The sequence below is a fragment of the Pteropus vampyrus genome, unplaced genomic scaffold (genome assembly GCF_000151845.1).
Source record: "Pteropus vampyrus isolate Shadow unplaced genomic scaffold, Pvam_2.0 Scaffold45, whole genome shotgun sequence".
Classification (NCBI taxonomy): Eukaryota; Metazoa; Chordata; class Mammalia; order Chiroptera; family Pteropodidae; genus Pteropus; species Pteropus vampyrus.
In genome coordinates, this window is record NW_011888826.1 from 3,695,328 (window position 1) to 3,711,674 (window position 16,347).

At 35.8% G+C, this 16,347-nt stretch overlaps 1 protein-coding gene across 1 annotated transcript; it reads right to left on the reverse strand.

The window, feature by feature from the left end:
- Window positions 1–321: 321 nt before the first annotated feature.
- LOC105291431 (short-chain dehydrogenase/reductase family 16C member 6-like) lies at window positions 322–15,973 on the reverse strand. The gene is made up of 6 exons (XM_011359206.1): window positions 15,653–15,973; window positions 13,908–14,039; window positions 9,377–9,476; window positions 8,789–8,933; window positions 2,003–2,128; window positions 322–451 (listed from the first exon to the last, which is right to left on the reverse strand). The coding sequence occupies exons 1-6, from the start codon at window positions 15,971–15,973 to the stop codon at window positions 322–324; spliced, it is 954 nt and encodes a 317-aa protein (XP_011357508.1).
- Window positions 15,974–16,347: the final 374 nt, after the last annotated feature.

The following is a 16,347-nucleotide window of genomic DNA, read 5'->3' on the forward strand; positions in this document are numbered from 1 at the left end:
TCATTATTTATAACCCCTTTCTAAAAGTATCATATATTGTCTTTAAAAATTAAAGTCAGTTTGCATTAATGTTTTTATAAATATGTTATATTCACTGAATTCATTGGAATGGCTGTGATGTCCTTATTTACCAAACTAAAAAATGACAGGAAAAACTACATACAGAATTTGAACAGCTAGAACAATCATCATTGTATAAACCATGTCCTAGGCCTAAGGCTGGCACTTCTGAACACCTTAGTAATCCATGGTTCACGGGAACAATATAAGCATTAGGAGGAGTTCCAAATAGTCTCTCCTTACAACTATTTTGGTGTTCCTTCAGTTTTGGTGTTTCTTCTTGGTTTCAGTCACAGCTTCCTTTGCTTTCATTCTCTCTCTGAAAAGATCCATGCAGGTATCCACTCCAAAGAACTTAACAAGGACAGATATCATGCTTACAGATAATAATCTAGAGAAAAACAGAGGAAAAAAATCATAATACTTGAAGAGGAGTCAGAGAGACTTCTTGGCAAAGATGACTTTCCAGTTACACAGTGTGACATCCTGATTCATACTGTGCACTTGTAACTAGATAAAAGGAACAAACAAAGAAATGCTATGTCACCTCTGGTGAGTGCCATTTTAATGCAGGGAGTTTGGAAACACCCCATATATGCCACAGTTTATCCATATATTATACTCACTGAGTTCTGTGGAAATACTATGTATATCCTTATTTACTAGACTAACACATGGTAGCAAAAATGAGAAAGAAAACTAGAGCGATTAAAGCAGAATTTCTCAGAATAGGGCCCAGGCATCAGTTTTAGACGATTGCTGGGTGATTCCAGTATATTCCTGTGGTTGAGAACCATTGCTTTAGTTCCTTGAAGACAGAGGAACTGTACTTTCAGCTTAGTTCTGCTTAGATCCTCTTAGTTCTGCTCAACTCAACATGGCAAATGTTAATTACATGCAGTATTCTGTGTTAGGTACTGTACTAAGTCTGGAGCATAGAGCTGGCAACAGTTTAGAAAATGGGTCCTGTTCTCGTGGAGCATGCAATCTAGCAAGGGCACAAGCAGCCACAGGTGTGATGAGTGCTACAAAAGACAGGGACAGGTGTGATGGGATGGAATAGGGCAGCTTAGGGCAGCTTGTAAGGATGGGTAGGAGGCGCAACCTTAGAGTTTCCCATGTGCATACGCGTTCAGTGAGTGCATGAGTGAATCCAATATGTCATAAAAATATGTTGAACAAGGTATAATTAGTAAAGAAAGTACTAGATTTATTAATAACATAATTTTGTAATAGTGAATCACTGGTTGTGTTTTTGATTCTCTAGTAACTTACAGCAGATAGTCAGAGTTTAAGATCTAACAGATTTGAAACTTTGGTTTGAAACTTTGTTCCAGCACTTATTAGCAGCTTAACCCTGCACAAATTACGTATTCTCATTAAGCCTCAGATTCCCTAAGTGTGATAAAATGCATGCGAAGCTGTCATACAGAGTCTGACACATGTAGGCACCTGATGAATATTAGATGTTATTATGTTTCCTTTCCAGAGAAGACAGTGGACCTGGGCTAAATTCATCCACAAATACTCTGGAACTCAGCATTGCCTTGTGTGCAGTTTAGGTGCCCTTTCATTAAGTGAAATAATGAGCTTGCCAAATATCCTTACTATTTTTCTGGCAACAGAAAATAGAATTCTACATTAATCAAACTAAAAGAGTTCGCCAATAATAATAATAACAACAACAATAATAATGTGGGTGCTATTCGTTTCTCTTGAAGCAAATAATTTGTACTCTATGAGGCCTAATGGTTACACAGTTTTCTCAGTGACTGAAAAAACCAAGACATAGCTAGCAATAGTTCAATAAATTGTACTTGTGCTATTAAAGTTCTTCCTTTTACCATGAAAAAATTATGAAGTTGTCGTCCATCAAAAGAGGTAGCAATGATGGCATAGTTTGTTCACGAATAACCAAAATAATAGATTATTATTAACTTACTGTTTAAGGATCACTAGAAACCACACACGTTTGGGTATTATTAAGTAATTTTGTTCCTCTAAGACAGCATTTACAATCTTTTGGGCCACATATTCCTGCTCCAGGAGAGGCAACAGAAACGGATACCTGCAATAAAAATAGAGTAATACTGTCAGAGTGGTATTTTTTGTTTTCATCATGAGCATTAATTATTGCAGATATGAAGTTATAGCAACAGTTGAAAATATCCAAACAAAATGAAAATATTAGGAACTGCCTTGTGTTTTCTCTCATGACCAGTATTGGGACCAGCGCCAATACATTTAATTTCCTAAAGTGCACTCCCCACCATTACTGATTTTTTGCTGTGTGATGGTCTGAACATTTGGAAGAAATTGCTTTTAGATTTTTGTTTTGTATTTTTCTTCCCTCTTCTTCACCCCAAACATCGATTGTGTACTATTAAGAAATAACCTTGCAAAAAAATTTTTCCAAAAAAAAAATCAAGCATATGTAATATGTATTTTAAGCAGACCATTGTACAGTAAGCAGAAGTAGATGTTTGTGAAATTAATGAGATGAGCATATATAAATAAAGCTCCCATAAGGCATTACTTTGTCATTTTATACCTTTATATTATGCTCTTCTATTACTTGAACCACACTGCCTCAAGAAATTTTGTCTGTCTCACCTGATTTCTGATCAATTTCCCATGATTAAATGTTGGTAATTAGTCTTTATATTTTATACTCCTAAAAATTCCCTAGAACTGTGTCCTAAAGGGCTCCACCATTTATTAAAAGAATTTTCCAAGGAAAATATACAAATGGCCAACATGAAAAGATGCTCAATATCACTAATCATTGGGAAAATGCAGAGCAAATCCACAATAAAATATCACCTCACACCTGTTAGAATGGCTGTCATCAAAAAGGCAAGCAATAATAAGCATTGGCAAGGGCATGGAGAAAGGGGAACCCTTGTACACTGTTGATAGAAATGCAAATTGATATGGCTGCCATGGAAGACCATGTAAAGATTTCTCAAAAAATTAAAAACAGAACTATCATCTGATCCAGCAATCTCATTTCTGGGTATATGTACAATGGAAGTGAAATCAGGATCTTGTAGAGATAACTGCACTACCACGTTCACTGCAACATTATTCACAATATCCAAGATACGGAAAGAGCCTAAATGTCTATCAGCTGATGAATGGATGAAGAATATGTGGAATATTATTCAGCCATGAGAAAAAGGGAAATCTTGCCGTTTGTGACAACTTGGATAAAACTTGAGGACATTATGCAAAGTGAAATAATCAGATAGAGAAAGACAAATACTGTATGATATCACTTATGTGTGGAATCTGAAAAAGCCAAATTCAGGAAAAGAGTAGAGTGGTGGTTACTAGGGGCTGGGGGAATGGGGAGATGGGGAGATGTTGATCAAAGGGTACAAACTTACAGTTATAAGGTTAACGAATTCTGGGGATCTAATGTACATCATGGTGATTATAGTCAATAATACTGTACTTATATACTTTAATTGTTGCTAAGAGAGTAGATCTTAAACATTCTCATCACAAAAAAGAAATAGCAATTATGTGATGGGATGAAGGTCTTAGCTAATGCTATGGTGGTAATCATTTTGCAATATATAAATATCAGATCAACATATTTGTACATGTTAAATTCATACAATGTTATATCAATTATATCTCAATAAGGCTGGAAATAATAAAAGCTATACATCTTTGTTTCTTTCATCCCCTACCATTTTAGGATTATTGATTTTATTTTTCTGGAGACTTTGTTTTTAGCTTTTATGTACATAGGGACTCTAAGTTTACAAAAGCCATCATTTAATATCACTGCCTTCCTTGGCTACCATGCCACTACCACTTGGCTGGTCACATTCATTCTGTAGTCTTGACAATCTAGCTTTCAAATTACCATTCTGTAGAGGCTAATGTTAAGTTGTCAGAAAAAGTTTCTTACCAAATGCAAAGGTGTCATTTTGCTTTCATCGTTTGAAATTCTTCCTGTTCCTCATAGCTGTCTTCTCTGACCAGATATAGTTTCTTTTCTAACTCTCCTGTTTAGATGTGGTTTTTTTTTTTTTTTGTAGATGCACTTTCTTCAAATTTTCTATAGGTTTATTTCCGGTACTACCACATTTTTCCTTTATAGCCATTCCCTCGACTAATAGAGATTTATTTATTTATTATTTTCTTTAAAATATTATGAAGAATTTCAATGAAACAAAAGTAGAAAAGTATAATAAACAGTGGTGTGCTGGCACCTGATTAACAATATAAAAAAATAATAAATGGAGCTATTTTAAAATGGAGCCAGAGCTGCTATCCCAGAGGAACTGCCTTACTCTTTACCTGGTTGATTCCTACTTGTTCTGTGGGTCTCAATTTCGATGTTACTTCCTCTGAGAGCCTATCACTGACCACCTCACTCCATTTTAAATTATATGTCCCTTATCTCCCTCATAACAACTTATTTTATAGAACTTAATGACATTATTAATTCTTACTCATATTGTTATTTTAATAATAATGTTAGAAACAAAGAAGTAAAGAAATTAAATTTTGAAGAGAGAACTTACCTCAATATGATAAAGGCCAGATATGACAAACCCACACCTAATATACTCAATGATGAAAAGCTGACAGCTTTTCCTCTGAGATCAGGAACAAGACAAGAATGGCTACTCCTGCCACATTTATTCAACAAAGCAATGGAAGTCCTAGCCAGAACAATTAGGCAAGAAAAAGAAATAAAAGGCATCCAAAATAGAAGGAGAGAAGTAAGTAAAACTGTCTCTAATATCAGATGACATGGTATAAATAGAAAACCCTAAAGACTCCATGAAAAAAACTAATGTTAGAACTAATAAACAAAATCAGTAAAGTTGAAGGATACAAAATCAATATACAAAATCCAGTTGTACTTCTATACTCAAACTAAAAACAATCAGAAAGAGAAATTAAGAAAACAATTCTATTTATAATTGTATCAAAAGAATAAAATTCCTAGGAATAAATTTATCCAAGGAGGTGAAAGACCAGTACACTGAAAACTATAAGACAGTGATGAAAGAAATCGAAGAAGACACAAATAAATGGAAAGGTATTCTGTGCTCATGGATTGGAAGAATATTGTTAAAATGTCTATATTACCCAAAGCCAATTACAGACTCAGTGCGATCCCTATAAAAATTGCAAATGTCAGTTTTCACAGAAATAGAGCAAACAATCCTAAAATTTGTATGGAACCACAAAAGACCCTGAATAGTCACAACAATCTTGAGAAAGAACAAAGCTGGAAGCACCCATACTTCCTAGTTTCAAACGATATTACAAAGCCATAGTATAGTGCTTTCATAAAACAGTATAGCGCTTGCATAAAAACAGACACACCGATTAGTGGAACAGAATAGAGAACTCATAAATAAACCTGTGCATATGTGGTCAATTTACAACAAAGGTGCAAAAAATATACTATGGGGAAGAGACAGTTTCTTCAATAAATTGTGCTGGGAAAACTGGACCCCTATCCTACATCATACACAAAATCAATTCAAAATAAAGATTTGAAAGTAAGACCTAAAACCATGCAACTTTCAGAAGAATGCATACAAGGCAAGCTGCTTGACATTGGTCTTGGCAAGGAATTTTTGGACTTGACACCAAAAGCAAAGGCAACAAAAGCAAAAATCGACAGATGGGACTTCTCCAAACTAAAAAGCTCTGCAAATCAAAAGAAAACCATAAACAATGAAAAAGTAACTGATGGAATAGGAGAAAATACTTGCAAATCATGTCTGATAAGGGGTTAATATCCAAAATGTAGAAAGAACTGACACAACTCAATAGCAAAAAACCCCAAACAATCTGGTTAAAAAATGGGTGGAGGGACTGAATAGACATTTTTCCAAAGATGACATACAAATGGCCAACAGGTACATAGAAAGGTGCTCCAGATCACTCATCAGGGAAACACAAAGCAAAACCACATGAGATATCACATTCATTAGAATGGCTATAATTAAAAAGAAGAGAGATAACAAGTGTTGGCAAAGACGTTGAAAAAAGAGAACTTTTGTGCATTGTTTGTGGGAATGTAAATTGGTGCAGCCACATACAGTGGAATATTATTCAACTATAAAAAGGGGAAATCCTGCCATTTGCATGGATGGTTCTTGAGGGCATCATGCTAAGTGAAATAAGTCAGGGACAAAAACTGTACGATCGCAAGTATATCTGGACTATTAAAGAAACAAACCAATAGAAACAGAACAGACTGGGGATTGCCAGAGATGGGGGTGGAAGGTGGGGGAGGAAGGTGGGGGAAATGGGTGAAGATGGTCAAAAAGTACAAACTTCCAGTCATAATATTAATAAGTTTTAGAGATGTTATGTATAACTATGTATACCATAGTTAACAATATGGTATGGTATATTTGAAACTTACTAAAAGAGTATACCTTAAAAGTTCTCATCACGAGAAAACAAAATTATAACTATGTGAGGTGATGGATATTAACTAACTTTATTGTGGTAATCATTTCACAATATAAACATATACCAAATTGTTATGTTATATGCCTTAAACTAATACAATGTTATATGTCAATTATATCTCAATAAAAATGGGATAAAAAGCAGTTTTCTAATGATCATCCATGTAGATAAATCTCAGTATACAGCCACACTTATTTCCTTGGGCTTAGTAAATAAATCTTAATTGTAAAGTTGCTAGGGCCACATATAGCAACTTATAGGCCATTTCAAAGGCCACAAATCTTCCAAAAATGAGGAATACTTAGCATTCTCATGGTTTATGAATGTGGAAATTTTCTTTATATCTGGCCAACACTAAATATTACTGTTTTAAGATTTTTTTTTTTTTTTGCCAATATGAATGGTAAAACTTTATATATATTAAAGTCTCATCATTCAGGTAGAGATTTTACATATGCTTATTAGCTTTTATCATTCTGTCTCTATCTTATCTATCTCTTTATATACTAAGGCTGATAATTCTATTTTATATATGTTAAAAATATTGTCTCCCTATTTCTTTGCTTTTTATTTTTATATATTATATGTTTAGCATAGTATTTAAGAATACAGACTCTATCTATAACCAAACCACCTGGGTGAAAATCTGGAATCCAGTTCTTTTGACTGTATAGCCTTGAGTGAGTTACTTAATAATTCCATGCCTCAGTTCACTCATCTATTAAATTCAGGTAAATAATAGTATGTACTTCATATGGTTGTGAAAATTACACTCTTCGATCCTCACCTGGCAGAACCTTGGTGCAGTGAAGCAGGAGTAGGATGTGATGAGAAACTCACTCTTCTTCACTAGTGGCCCCACCTGAATTGTTTCTATAGAGCAGTATAGTGTCACCACCTGGCTGCTGCCACCACCCTGTATGGATCTTCTACAGTGCAGAGCCTCAGAGATTGAGATCTTCCAATATTTACTGTCTGGTGAATCTACCCCAAATAAATCTTCTACCATAATTAGATGGGAGATACGGGACCTGCCACTTGACTGCTGAAATTACTGGTGCGTCTCTCCAACAATAAAGAGCTGTTCTTGAAAGAAGAATTGCTCTCTTCACCAACAGCTTCTTCCAGAGCTTTCTTACCTAGTGGGAGGTGGGGCTGGAGGAACAAATACTGTCTGGCTGAGTCTATCCACTCAATATTGGCCTTCAACAGAAAATGAGATCTTCTGATGTTCACTTGCTGCCAAATTAACCAGAATAGTTTTTCTACCCCAGGGAGCCGGGGGAGATGGAAACTGCCACTCCACTTTGTTGCCAAGCCCACTGGAACAATTATTCTACAAGGCAGAGCTGTGGGTGGAAAAGTATAGTCCCTGGCTCCAATGCCATGGCCTCCCAGGATTATTACTGAATTTCCATAGATTTTCTTGAATAAATACTTCTGAATTTGTTGTATGCCCTTTGATCAATCTCCAAAGATTTTGAATGATCATCTTTGCTAACTCTGCCCAGCTAAACAGATGGCTCTTCGTGAGAGATTTTCCCTCTTCCATATTCTGTCAACTCTTCACTACCTGTCTTTGCACTTTGTTTAATTTCATAGTTTTATGAGACTCTAAAAAGCCCTATTTCTTTCTAACCAGCCTTTCTGTTGGCTGTCTCTCTTTCCTACAGATATAACTGATTCATGTCATTTAGATCACGACCATGCCCTTTTTAGCACTTTTAATGTTATACTTGCCCTCGATAATGTTTATACTTTTCAATATAGTCTACTGATTGGCTGCTTTGTGCAAAAGCCCTTATTTTATTTGCATTCTAGTTTGGACTGTTCTGCCAAATGTAACCTTTATATCAAAATACACCTCCCCCCCAGCAATTCTTCCCCACATATATTAATCAATCTTACAAGCTATTTTATCTTTTGAATTATTTTTATTTTAGTATACTTGTTAGGAAAGAAATTATCTTCTGAATACTATGGTGCTAAATATTTTAATAACTTTTTACTACCAATTTTTCTGTTATAATAATTCTAATTAGCAATTAGGTTTATGTTTTAACCATATCATAAACTTTATAACTATGTTATTATCTTTAAGTTGAATAAATTCATGAACTTAGTATATATGGGATTTTTTTTTACTGATTGGCATTCTAATTATTTTATTTTGCTGTTCATATTTCAAAACTTCAGAATGAAAAGATGATAATTGACATATGTTGGAAGATTATTATAAGAACAAAGGTTACTGTAAGAGTTCACTTACTTGATTGTAACACCATCAAACATTCCAGTATTCACAAAAAATGGGCAAACAATGGTGGTATTAATTTTACTTTTATTTATCATTTTTAATTCAAAGAGGAGAGCTTCTGTCAAGCCAAAAGCTGCAAATTTGTTTGAAGAATATTCTGAAACAAAGTGAAATGCTGTTAGTAATAGAATTTGAAAGTTAATTTTTAGAATTATTTAAAAAATTGAAACTCCCTTTTCTCTGGTTTATTCTTGGAAACAAAACATCACTGTTAAAGTTATTTTTGTGGACACTTTACTCCTATATCTCCATACTATATATCCAACAATGAGATGAAGATTATTTTAGTTTCTCTCAGCCTAAGAAGACTCATGAGCCAAGAGGTACATTCTTCTCTTTGTTTTTAAAAAAGAAGAGAATATCTTCCCTTACCACTGCTATTTTAAATAGAAGAATGGAAAGGAATGCTGGTGTTATATATAGGGCCAAATGTACCAGAAATTTCTCCTTGGTGCAGGAAGTGTTTCTATACCTTGAAAGAGTCCTAATTACTGGGTGCCATGAACTGGGCAAAAAAAAGGCACGTGTCTAAGTACTCACCTGTTAGTCCACCAATACCAAAGAGTCCCGCTGCACTTGAAATACAGACCAAGTGACCATGGTTAGCTTTTATCATGGCAGGAAGGAAGGCCTTATAAGTCTGGAAGACGTAAATATACTGTGTCACTATTTAATTAATTTATTATGTTATTTGCTCAATAAGTATTTGATGGATTTATAGATTCATTTAATAAATATTTAACAATTATGATGTGTTAAATTCTGTAGCAGTACAAAATAGTCACAGGTACCATGTAGTCACTGTTCTCAAGGATTTTAAAATTTATTATGTGTTAATCTATAAGAAATACTATTTGACTTGGTTTTCCTTTTAAGTTAACTATACCAATCGAATTAAATCAACATTTTACATTTATAGTTTGCTTAAAAAAACCCTTAAAGTCTAGTTTTTCCAGTATACTGAGCTCTTCTATGTAATTTTCAGTAATTTGTATTAAAATTTAATCACATCCACTTTCTTGGCTTTACTATGAACAAGATTCCTCCTCACGCCGATGGACTGGCAGAATGGAAAAAACTGCTCAAGGAAAGGGATAAATTTCAATGCAAGAAAAACGTGCTGTAGTAAATAACATGCTTTGGAATTGTCTACAGTGACTTAGATATATTTTTATCTATTTTGGTAAAATTCACTTATTCATCCTCAAGTAAGATATTAATTTAGTATTCTAAGTTCCCAGGCCATGAAAAAGTCCCAGTTCTCTTACTCCTGTGATTCTTAGGTTCTCTCAAGGAAATTTTCCATTCTCTTTCCCCCTGATACTGAATTCTCTTATCTAACCTCTGTTCAGAAATAATCAAAACTTGGAAATAAGGGAAGAAAGAGATGATTGTGTGACTTTCAACATACTAGAGCATTTCCTAATCTTGCTTGAGGTTTATCTAGCTCTCTTGGGCAATGTAACTTTGTTTAACTGAATATTAGGACCTAGATGTTTCACAATCCTATAAAATTAGAGGTTAACATGTAGAAAACTGATGGAAAAAATAATCCCAGAGGTAAGATTTAGTGATCTTATTTCAGCATTCCTTTTCGTTGACTATATAAATCCAAACTCCTCATATCACCACTTTATCAGCTATGGTATTTGGTTGGTTCCCCCGTAAATGAGTTAAATAAAACCTTGACAGACAATGCTCACCATCTATTTCTATGAGATTTACAGTTTTAATGATGTCAGAATTTTGTATTAAGAGTTTTAGAGAATCTGCCAAGATGTGCTTACAAGGACCCAGTAGAGCAGAGAGCAGCTACTGGATCAAAGAATGTCATCTTTTCTTTTGAGATCTTTTGGGTGTCACTAACCTTGTTCCAGACCTACAGAATTGACTGGTGGGTCTCCGCTTAGATACAAGACAACTGGCCTCTTTTGACATTTCATGTTCAGGTGCGATAGCATTTTATATGTTTGTCCCTTGTGGTGACATCTTTGGTTTTCAAAAATTAAAAAAATATTGTTGCATCAGTCATGAGTGCAGACTAGTTGGAAAAGCAAAAGCTGGTTATTGTTTTTCAGCACTGTCTTTTATAATTTTTCGATGTCATCTTTTTGACAACATTTTAATATCTCCAGTGATTGTGCTACTCTCTAGTGTCCACTTAAATGACTTGAAGACTTTAGGATAATATCAAGTTGAATAAATTTATGAGAAATCTTTGGTTATCCATAAAGTTTTTTTAAAAATTAAAATTTATAAAGCAAAGGTATGAAGTCAGCTAGCACAGTTTTGACTTGTTTTGTAAAGCTTGAACTGAGAAGGTAAGTTTCACATGATATATACCATACCTTCTAATATGATGACAAGGTTAATTATATTTTACCATTATGATTGAAAGCTGCTTATGATACTGTTATATAGCTATGTATATATTTTTTGTGTTTAAGATCATACATATATTAATGCATATTAAAATTAATAAGCAAAATAAATGTATGTGTGATAAAGATGAGGGACCCAGAAACTTAAAATTGGCTTTGGAATATTCAGTCTGCTGTAAACAATTGGTATTAAAAGGCTATTCTTTACTTTTGTGTAATCTTCCCAGAGAGTGGAGATTCTTGTCATAATATTCTGAGCCCTTGAACTACCTTTTGTCATGCTATGGAATTGTTAAAACAAAGGACAAAAATTTGTCACATCTGAAAGCTATTAGGTTTCTTATTAATTATATTGTTACCTTCCGTTAGGTTTATTAAAAAACTCTGTATTGTCACTCTAGCTATTAAGGTATCAATGCAACCATTCAGCTATGTTTTTGTTTAGAAAATAAATAAAACTATTGCATTCAACGTCATCTTTGGAACTTCTTAGGTGGCCAAAGCACCTAAAGCCTATCCCCTTTGCTGAATTCTATGACATGGCAGTCAGCAGTAGGGATGCTAGGAACAACAAGGTGTATTTGGAATGTACCTCATTTCTTCATTAGCCGAACCTTGTTTTAGGATCTTCCCTAAAGAAATGTGGGGAGAGCTGTCAGATCAAAAAGGATATTCAACCTTTCCTGAGTAAATTTCTTAATACAAATATGTTTTATCAGAGATTGTATACTTGCCAGGATGGAGAGAAGGGCTCTGGGAATTTGTTAGAGCTCTCACTGTGATAATTAACCAAATCCCTATGAAATAGGTATAATGCCCCTATAGAGATTTCTACTTTCTCTAATTGATATTTCTGGTTACTGGACTTAATCAGATCCATTCAGTTTTGTCCTCAATAGGGAGTTTCTGGACTCCCCTATTGTGTCTGAAGGCTCTGGTGCTATAAGCCAAAAATCGTGTCTGTGGTAGACACAGTACAGCAGGACACTCCAAAGGTCACAGTGGAAAGGACTGTGCCAAGGAAGCCGGATCATTGGTACAGGCTTGACTGGTGTGAACTGACACTGCCACTGTGAGGGCATCCTCTAAGGCCACGCCAGGGGCCGAGGCATGTCACTAGGGAGATTCTGACCAGGAACAGAACAGAAATAATTATATAGGGCTGGATGATAGAAACAAGAAGGGAAACTTAAATGTGCTCAGTGTTCTATTTTCTGATGGGTTAATGAAGAAGTCCTTTTCCTTTGTGATCTATTTCTAATCCTCAATTAAGGAAGCTATACTTAGGCAAGCTGCAATGAAACTCTAAAAGTTATCTCATTTCAACTGTTAGCCTCAGAATTCTGGAAAAGTATCTTATGGGGAATTTTAATGTGGATTATAAACTAACAAATCATCAGAGAAATGTGACGATGATGATGATTCTCATTCTGAACTTGGGTTTCAGATGACTATCTTCCTAATGGATTAAGCTTAGAGAAATATATGGAAAGAATCAGTTATCCTAACTACCATAAATCCATAAACATGCCATTTTTATAGATAACATGAAAAATATTAATTGTCCTTGTCCACATTCTACTTAGGGCAGTAGGCAGATTCTAGTGCAGTGATTGCTACTGAGATCCTTCCTCTTTCATGGTCATGTACTTATTTTTATAAGTTCCATAAGAACCAGGTTTTATTCTTACCAGGATATAATTGAAGAGATCGTGAGCACAACCAGAGCACAAGTGTGTCATATATAAGAATAATTTTCATTGAATCATGTGTGACAAGCCCACATTTCAGGGACAGTGGTTAGAGTTCATATGTGCAACAAATGCCTACTAAGGTGCCCTCCCAGGAACTGGACCAATACTTGTTCTGTGGCTTACAGGATCCCTCCTAGCCTTACAGGTATTAAGGAAGGTCATTTCCTGGCAGGCCAGGAACCTTGGCAGTGTTGGGAGACCTTGAGAAAAAGGAAACCTGTCATAATTAGAAATACTGCAGGCAGGACTTGGTAGGTACATTTCTTGGTTTTGGTTCCCTTGCTTTAGAGTTTTAAATTTACTAATTCTCCTTCTATATAGCGTCTTTCCCTTCTCTGTTGCTACTCTCTTGTGTCTGTAAGCTTGGGCCATCACGTAGCAGTTGCAGGACCGTGGGTAAGTTGTTTAAACCCTGTGAGCCTCAGTTTCCTTATTTGTAAAATGAGAATGAAAATGGCACCATAGCCACCATGTACAGGAAAAGAACTGAGTAGTCCATGGCATCTAGTAAGAGCTTACTTCCTTTGTTATGATGCCCAGTCATATATGCACATAAACCACCACTCTAAAAATAGCCACTTTCTTTCTGCACAAGCTCCTCTTTCATTCGAGAACAAATTACATCTCTTTTGTATAATGGCTGTCACAGTCTGTTCGTATTTTAGTAGGAAGATTTCTGAATAGCCTAATAAGTCTTGAGACCAAACTAGAGAGGGGAGAGGGAAGGACCCTACCTGAGAGTTTGGAAGAGGACAAGAACAGGGAAAACTAAGCTGAGTGTGTGTCAAGGTAAAACCTGGACAAGATGAGAGGTCATTAGTCTATCGATGGGAAACTCATGAATGGTATAGATAAATGGCTGAACAGTGGTTTATAGAAATACATGGAGTTTTCATACTTATCAACAAAAGAAAATGAAAAAGAATGAAGATTTACCCAGAAATGAGACAGGACGTTTACAAGAAATGATTTTTCCACCATCTCATCTGGAATGTCGAGAAACAGCTTTCCCACAACAATTCCAGCGTTGTTAATGAGAATGGTCACATCGCCAACCTCTTTTTTAACCTGGACAGAAGTAAGGCAAACATTAATTCACTTGAGGTAATACATTTTCATATTTCTTTTTCCAGGCCATCATTTTTCCCCTCATTCAGGTAGTTTTTTAAAACCAGATATTTGATCTTACATGTAGAAAATCAACCATTTTAAAGTAACTTTATGATCAATTACATTAAAAAACACTGTTATTTAAAGGATCTTAATTTTTTTGTTTAGAGATGACCTAATATTGCAACATCTTTTCTCCGCCTATTTGTTATGCTACTAAGCCTTTCCTGCCAGCTGCTAATGCCAAGTGTTGCATAAGTGACATTTGATTCTGTCACCCTTCGTGCCTCCAAGTGTCTTTCTTCAGATGGCTGTTAGGTCCTTCCTCAGCATGATGTGTCTGACAGTTATTTCTGTATATAGCTCCTCCTGACTCTTCTGTGAGTTAGATGGCAGGAGCACATCCCATCCCCCTAGAGCCTGAACAGTGCTTGGCACGAAGACGTCCCAAACACAGATGTGTCTGGCTTACTGCCCAGAGAACTCTGTGAGCCTGTGGACTTTTCTCCAAATTCCTATCTGAGGCTGATGTTTCCCTGAGGTCCACAGCTGTGCTACAGCATTTTCCTTTACCCTTCCCTTCTGCTCTGCCCACCTCGCCTGCTTGCATAATCCACAATATACCACCAGCCCTACTTAGACATCAGCGTGCTCCAAGAAACACCACAGAGATCGTTTTCTCTCTTTCACCATTTTGTCTCAAATTATGGCTTTGTAGGTGACACTGACTAAGCTGACCCAGGGGCAAAGCTTGAGGCATGTTTAAATAATGGTTGAAGACTTTTGTTTGCCCTGAATTGGATCTTTCGTGCCAATACAGCAATCTCTTTCTTTGTTTCCGAACAGGAAGCACTTCCTGCCCTGACTTAATAATTCCTAGTCCATGCAGTGCTTTGTGTTGGAGCCTTCCAGATATGATTGAGACATATTAGGCAAATATTGCTCCTGACATAGTCAAGTGGAGCAGTCTATGAAAGGAAGGATTAATATTGCTGAGCTGAGGTTGCACTGAGGGATTAGACTTCTCTACTGTGGGAAGAGGTGAGACAGAGGAAGACATCTAGGAGAGGCTAACTTATAAAGAAGAACATTCCACCAGCATGAGGAGGAAATCAGCATGAGCAAGCTCTCTACTGTAGACCAATCGTGGGGGAGCAACAGGGCCGGGAAAGAGGTAGAATCTCTGGTGTGAGACATTCTTGAATATTTAAGAAAAACCCAGTGGTCACTAGAGAGGGCAGGTAACTTGGTAAAAATTGTACAACCAAAAATCAACAGAACCAGGACTAGTCCTGGTTTCTCCTGATCCCTTGGTAGTAAATGAATCACTAAGAAAAGCTGTCAGGCATCGACTTGGAAGGCTTATCGGATTCCCACTTGCATTGTTTTATTCCATGGCCTTCCTTGGAGGCTACAGAGTTAGATGCCTGACATGCAAGATCAAGCAAGAGGCACAGAGAGATCTTGGGGGAAGCCAAACAACTTTTTCTCTTCCTGTCTTTGTAAAAGCATCTATCAGATGCAGTACTTTTCTTGGGCATAGAGTCTAAGAAGGACACCAAGCAGCTTACCTGATCAGCAACTCTATAGATCTCTTGCCTGTTGCTACAATCACATTTATAGGCAAATACTTTCACGCCACCTTTTTCTTTGGCCAGTCTACACGTTTCCATATTGTCTTCTTCATTAATGCCCCACAGAACTACAGTGGCTCCAAGGCTGGCAAATATTATGGCTGTTTGCCTCCCGATTCCACTTCCGGCTCCCGTTATAAGTACAATCTCTCCAGCAACATTCTTTTTTCTCTTAGGAATTATCTTGTAAACTGAAGAGTCTAGAAAATAATATAGAAGTTTTCCCAAAGTTAAGCTGGTGTCCCAAATCGCTTCCATGTTGATTTACTAAAGAAAGGAACGTCCTAAAAAGAAAAAAGGTAACAGATAAATTCATTATATTATCACAGCAATTGCAATACACGTGACATATTTAGTACAAGGGGATTTGCCCTCGAGACGTTAATTCCCCAAGATACATATCATAGCAACAACTTCTAAAATCATTGAATTTTTACATTACATAAATAGCAAATGTGTTCCATATTAACAAGAATATTTGTAATTTACAGGGCATTTTCTTCCATATAATCTAATGTGAGCTATAGATGGGTCACAGGTTACTAGGATAGCTTTATAGTTATAGATGTAAGGTCTTTGAGTCTTAACTTGCCCAATATTATATGACTAGTAAACCAAGACTTTAGATTCTC

Bases quoted from the DNA above. Each gene is read 5' to 3' on its own strand.
- LOC105291431 (XM_011359206.1), bottom strand. From the start codon at position 15,973: ATGGAAGCGATTTGGGACACCAGCTTAACTTTGGGAAAACTTCTATAT. The intron at 9,477-13,907 runs GTAAATCTTCAT...TACGTCTTCCAG, and splicing joins ACGTCCTGTCTCATTTCTGG to ACTTATAAGGCCTTCCTTCC. The intron at 8,934-9,376 runs GTGAGTACTTAG...ACTTTGTTTCAG, and splicing joins TGGTATTGGTGGACTAACAG to AATATTCTTCAAACAAATTT.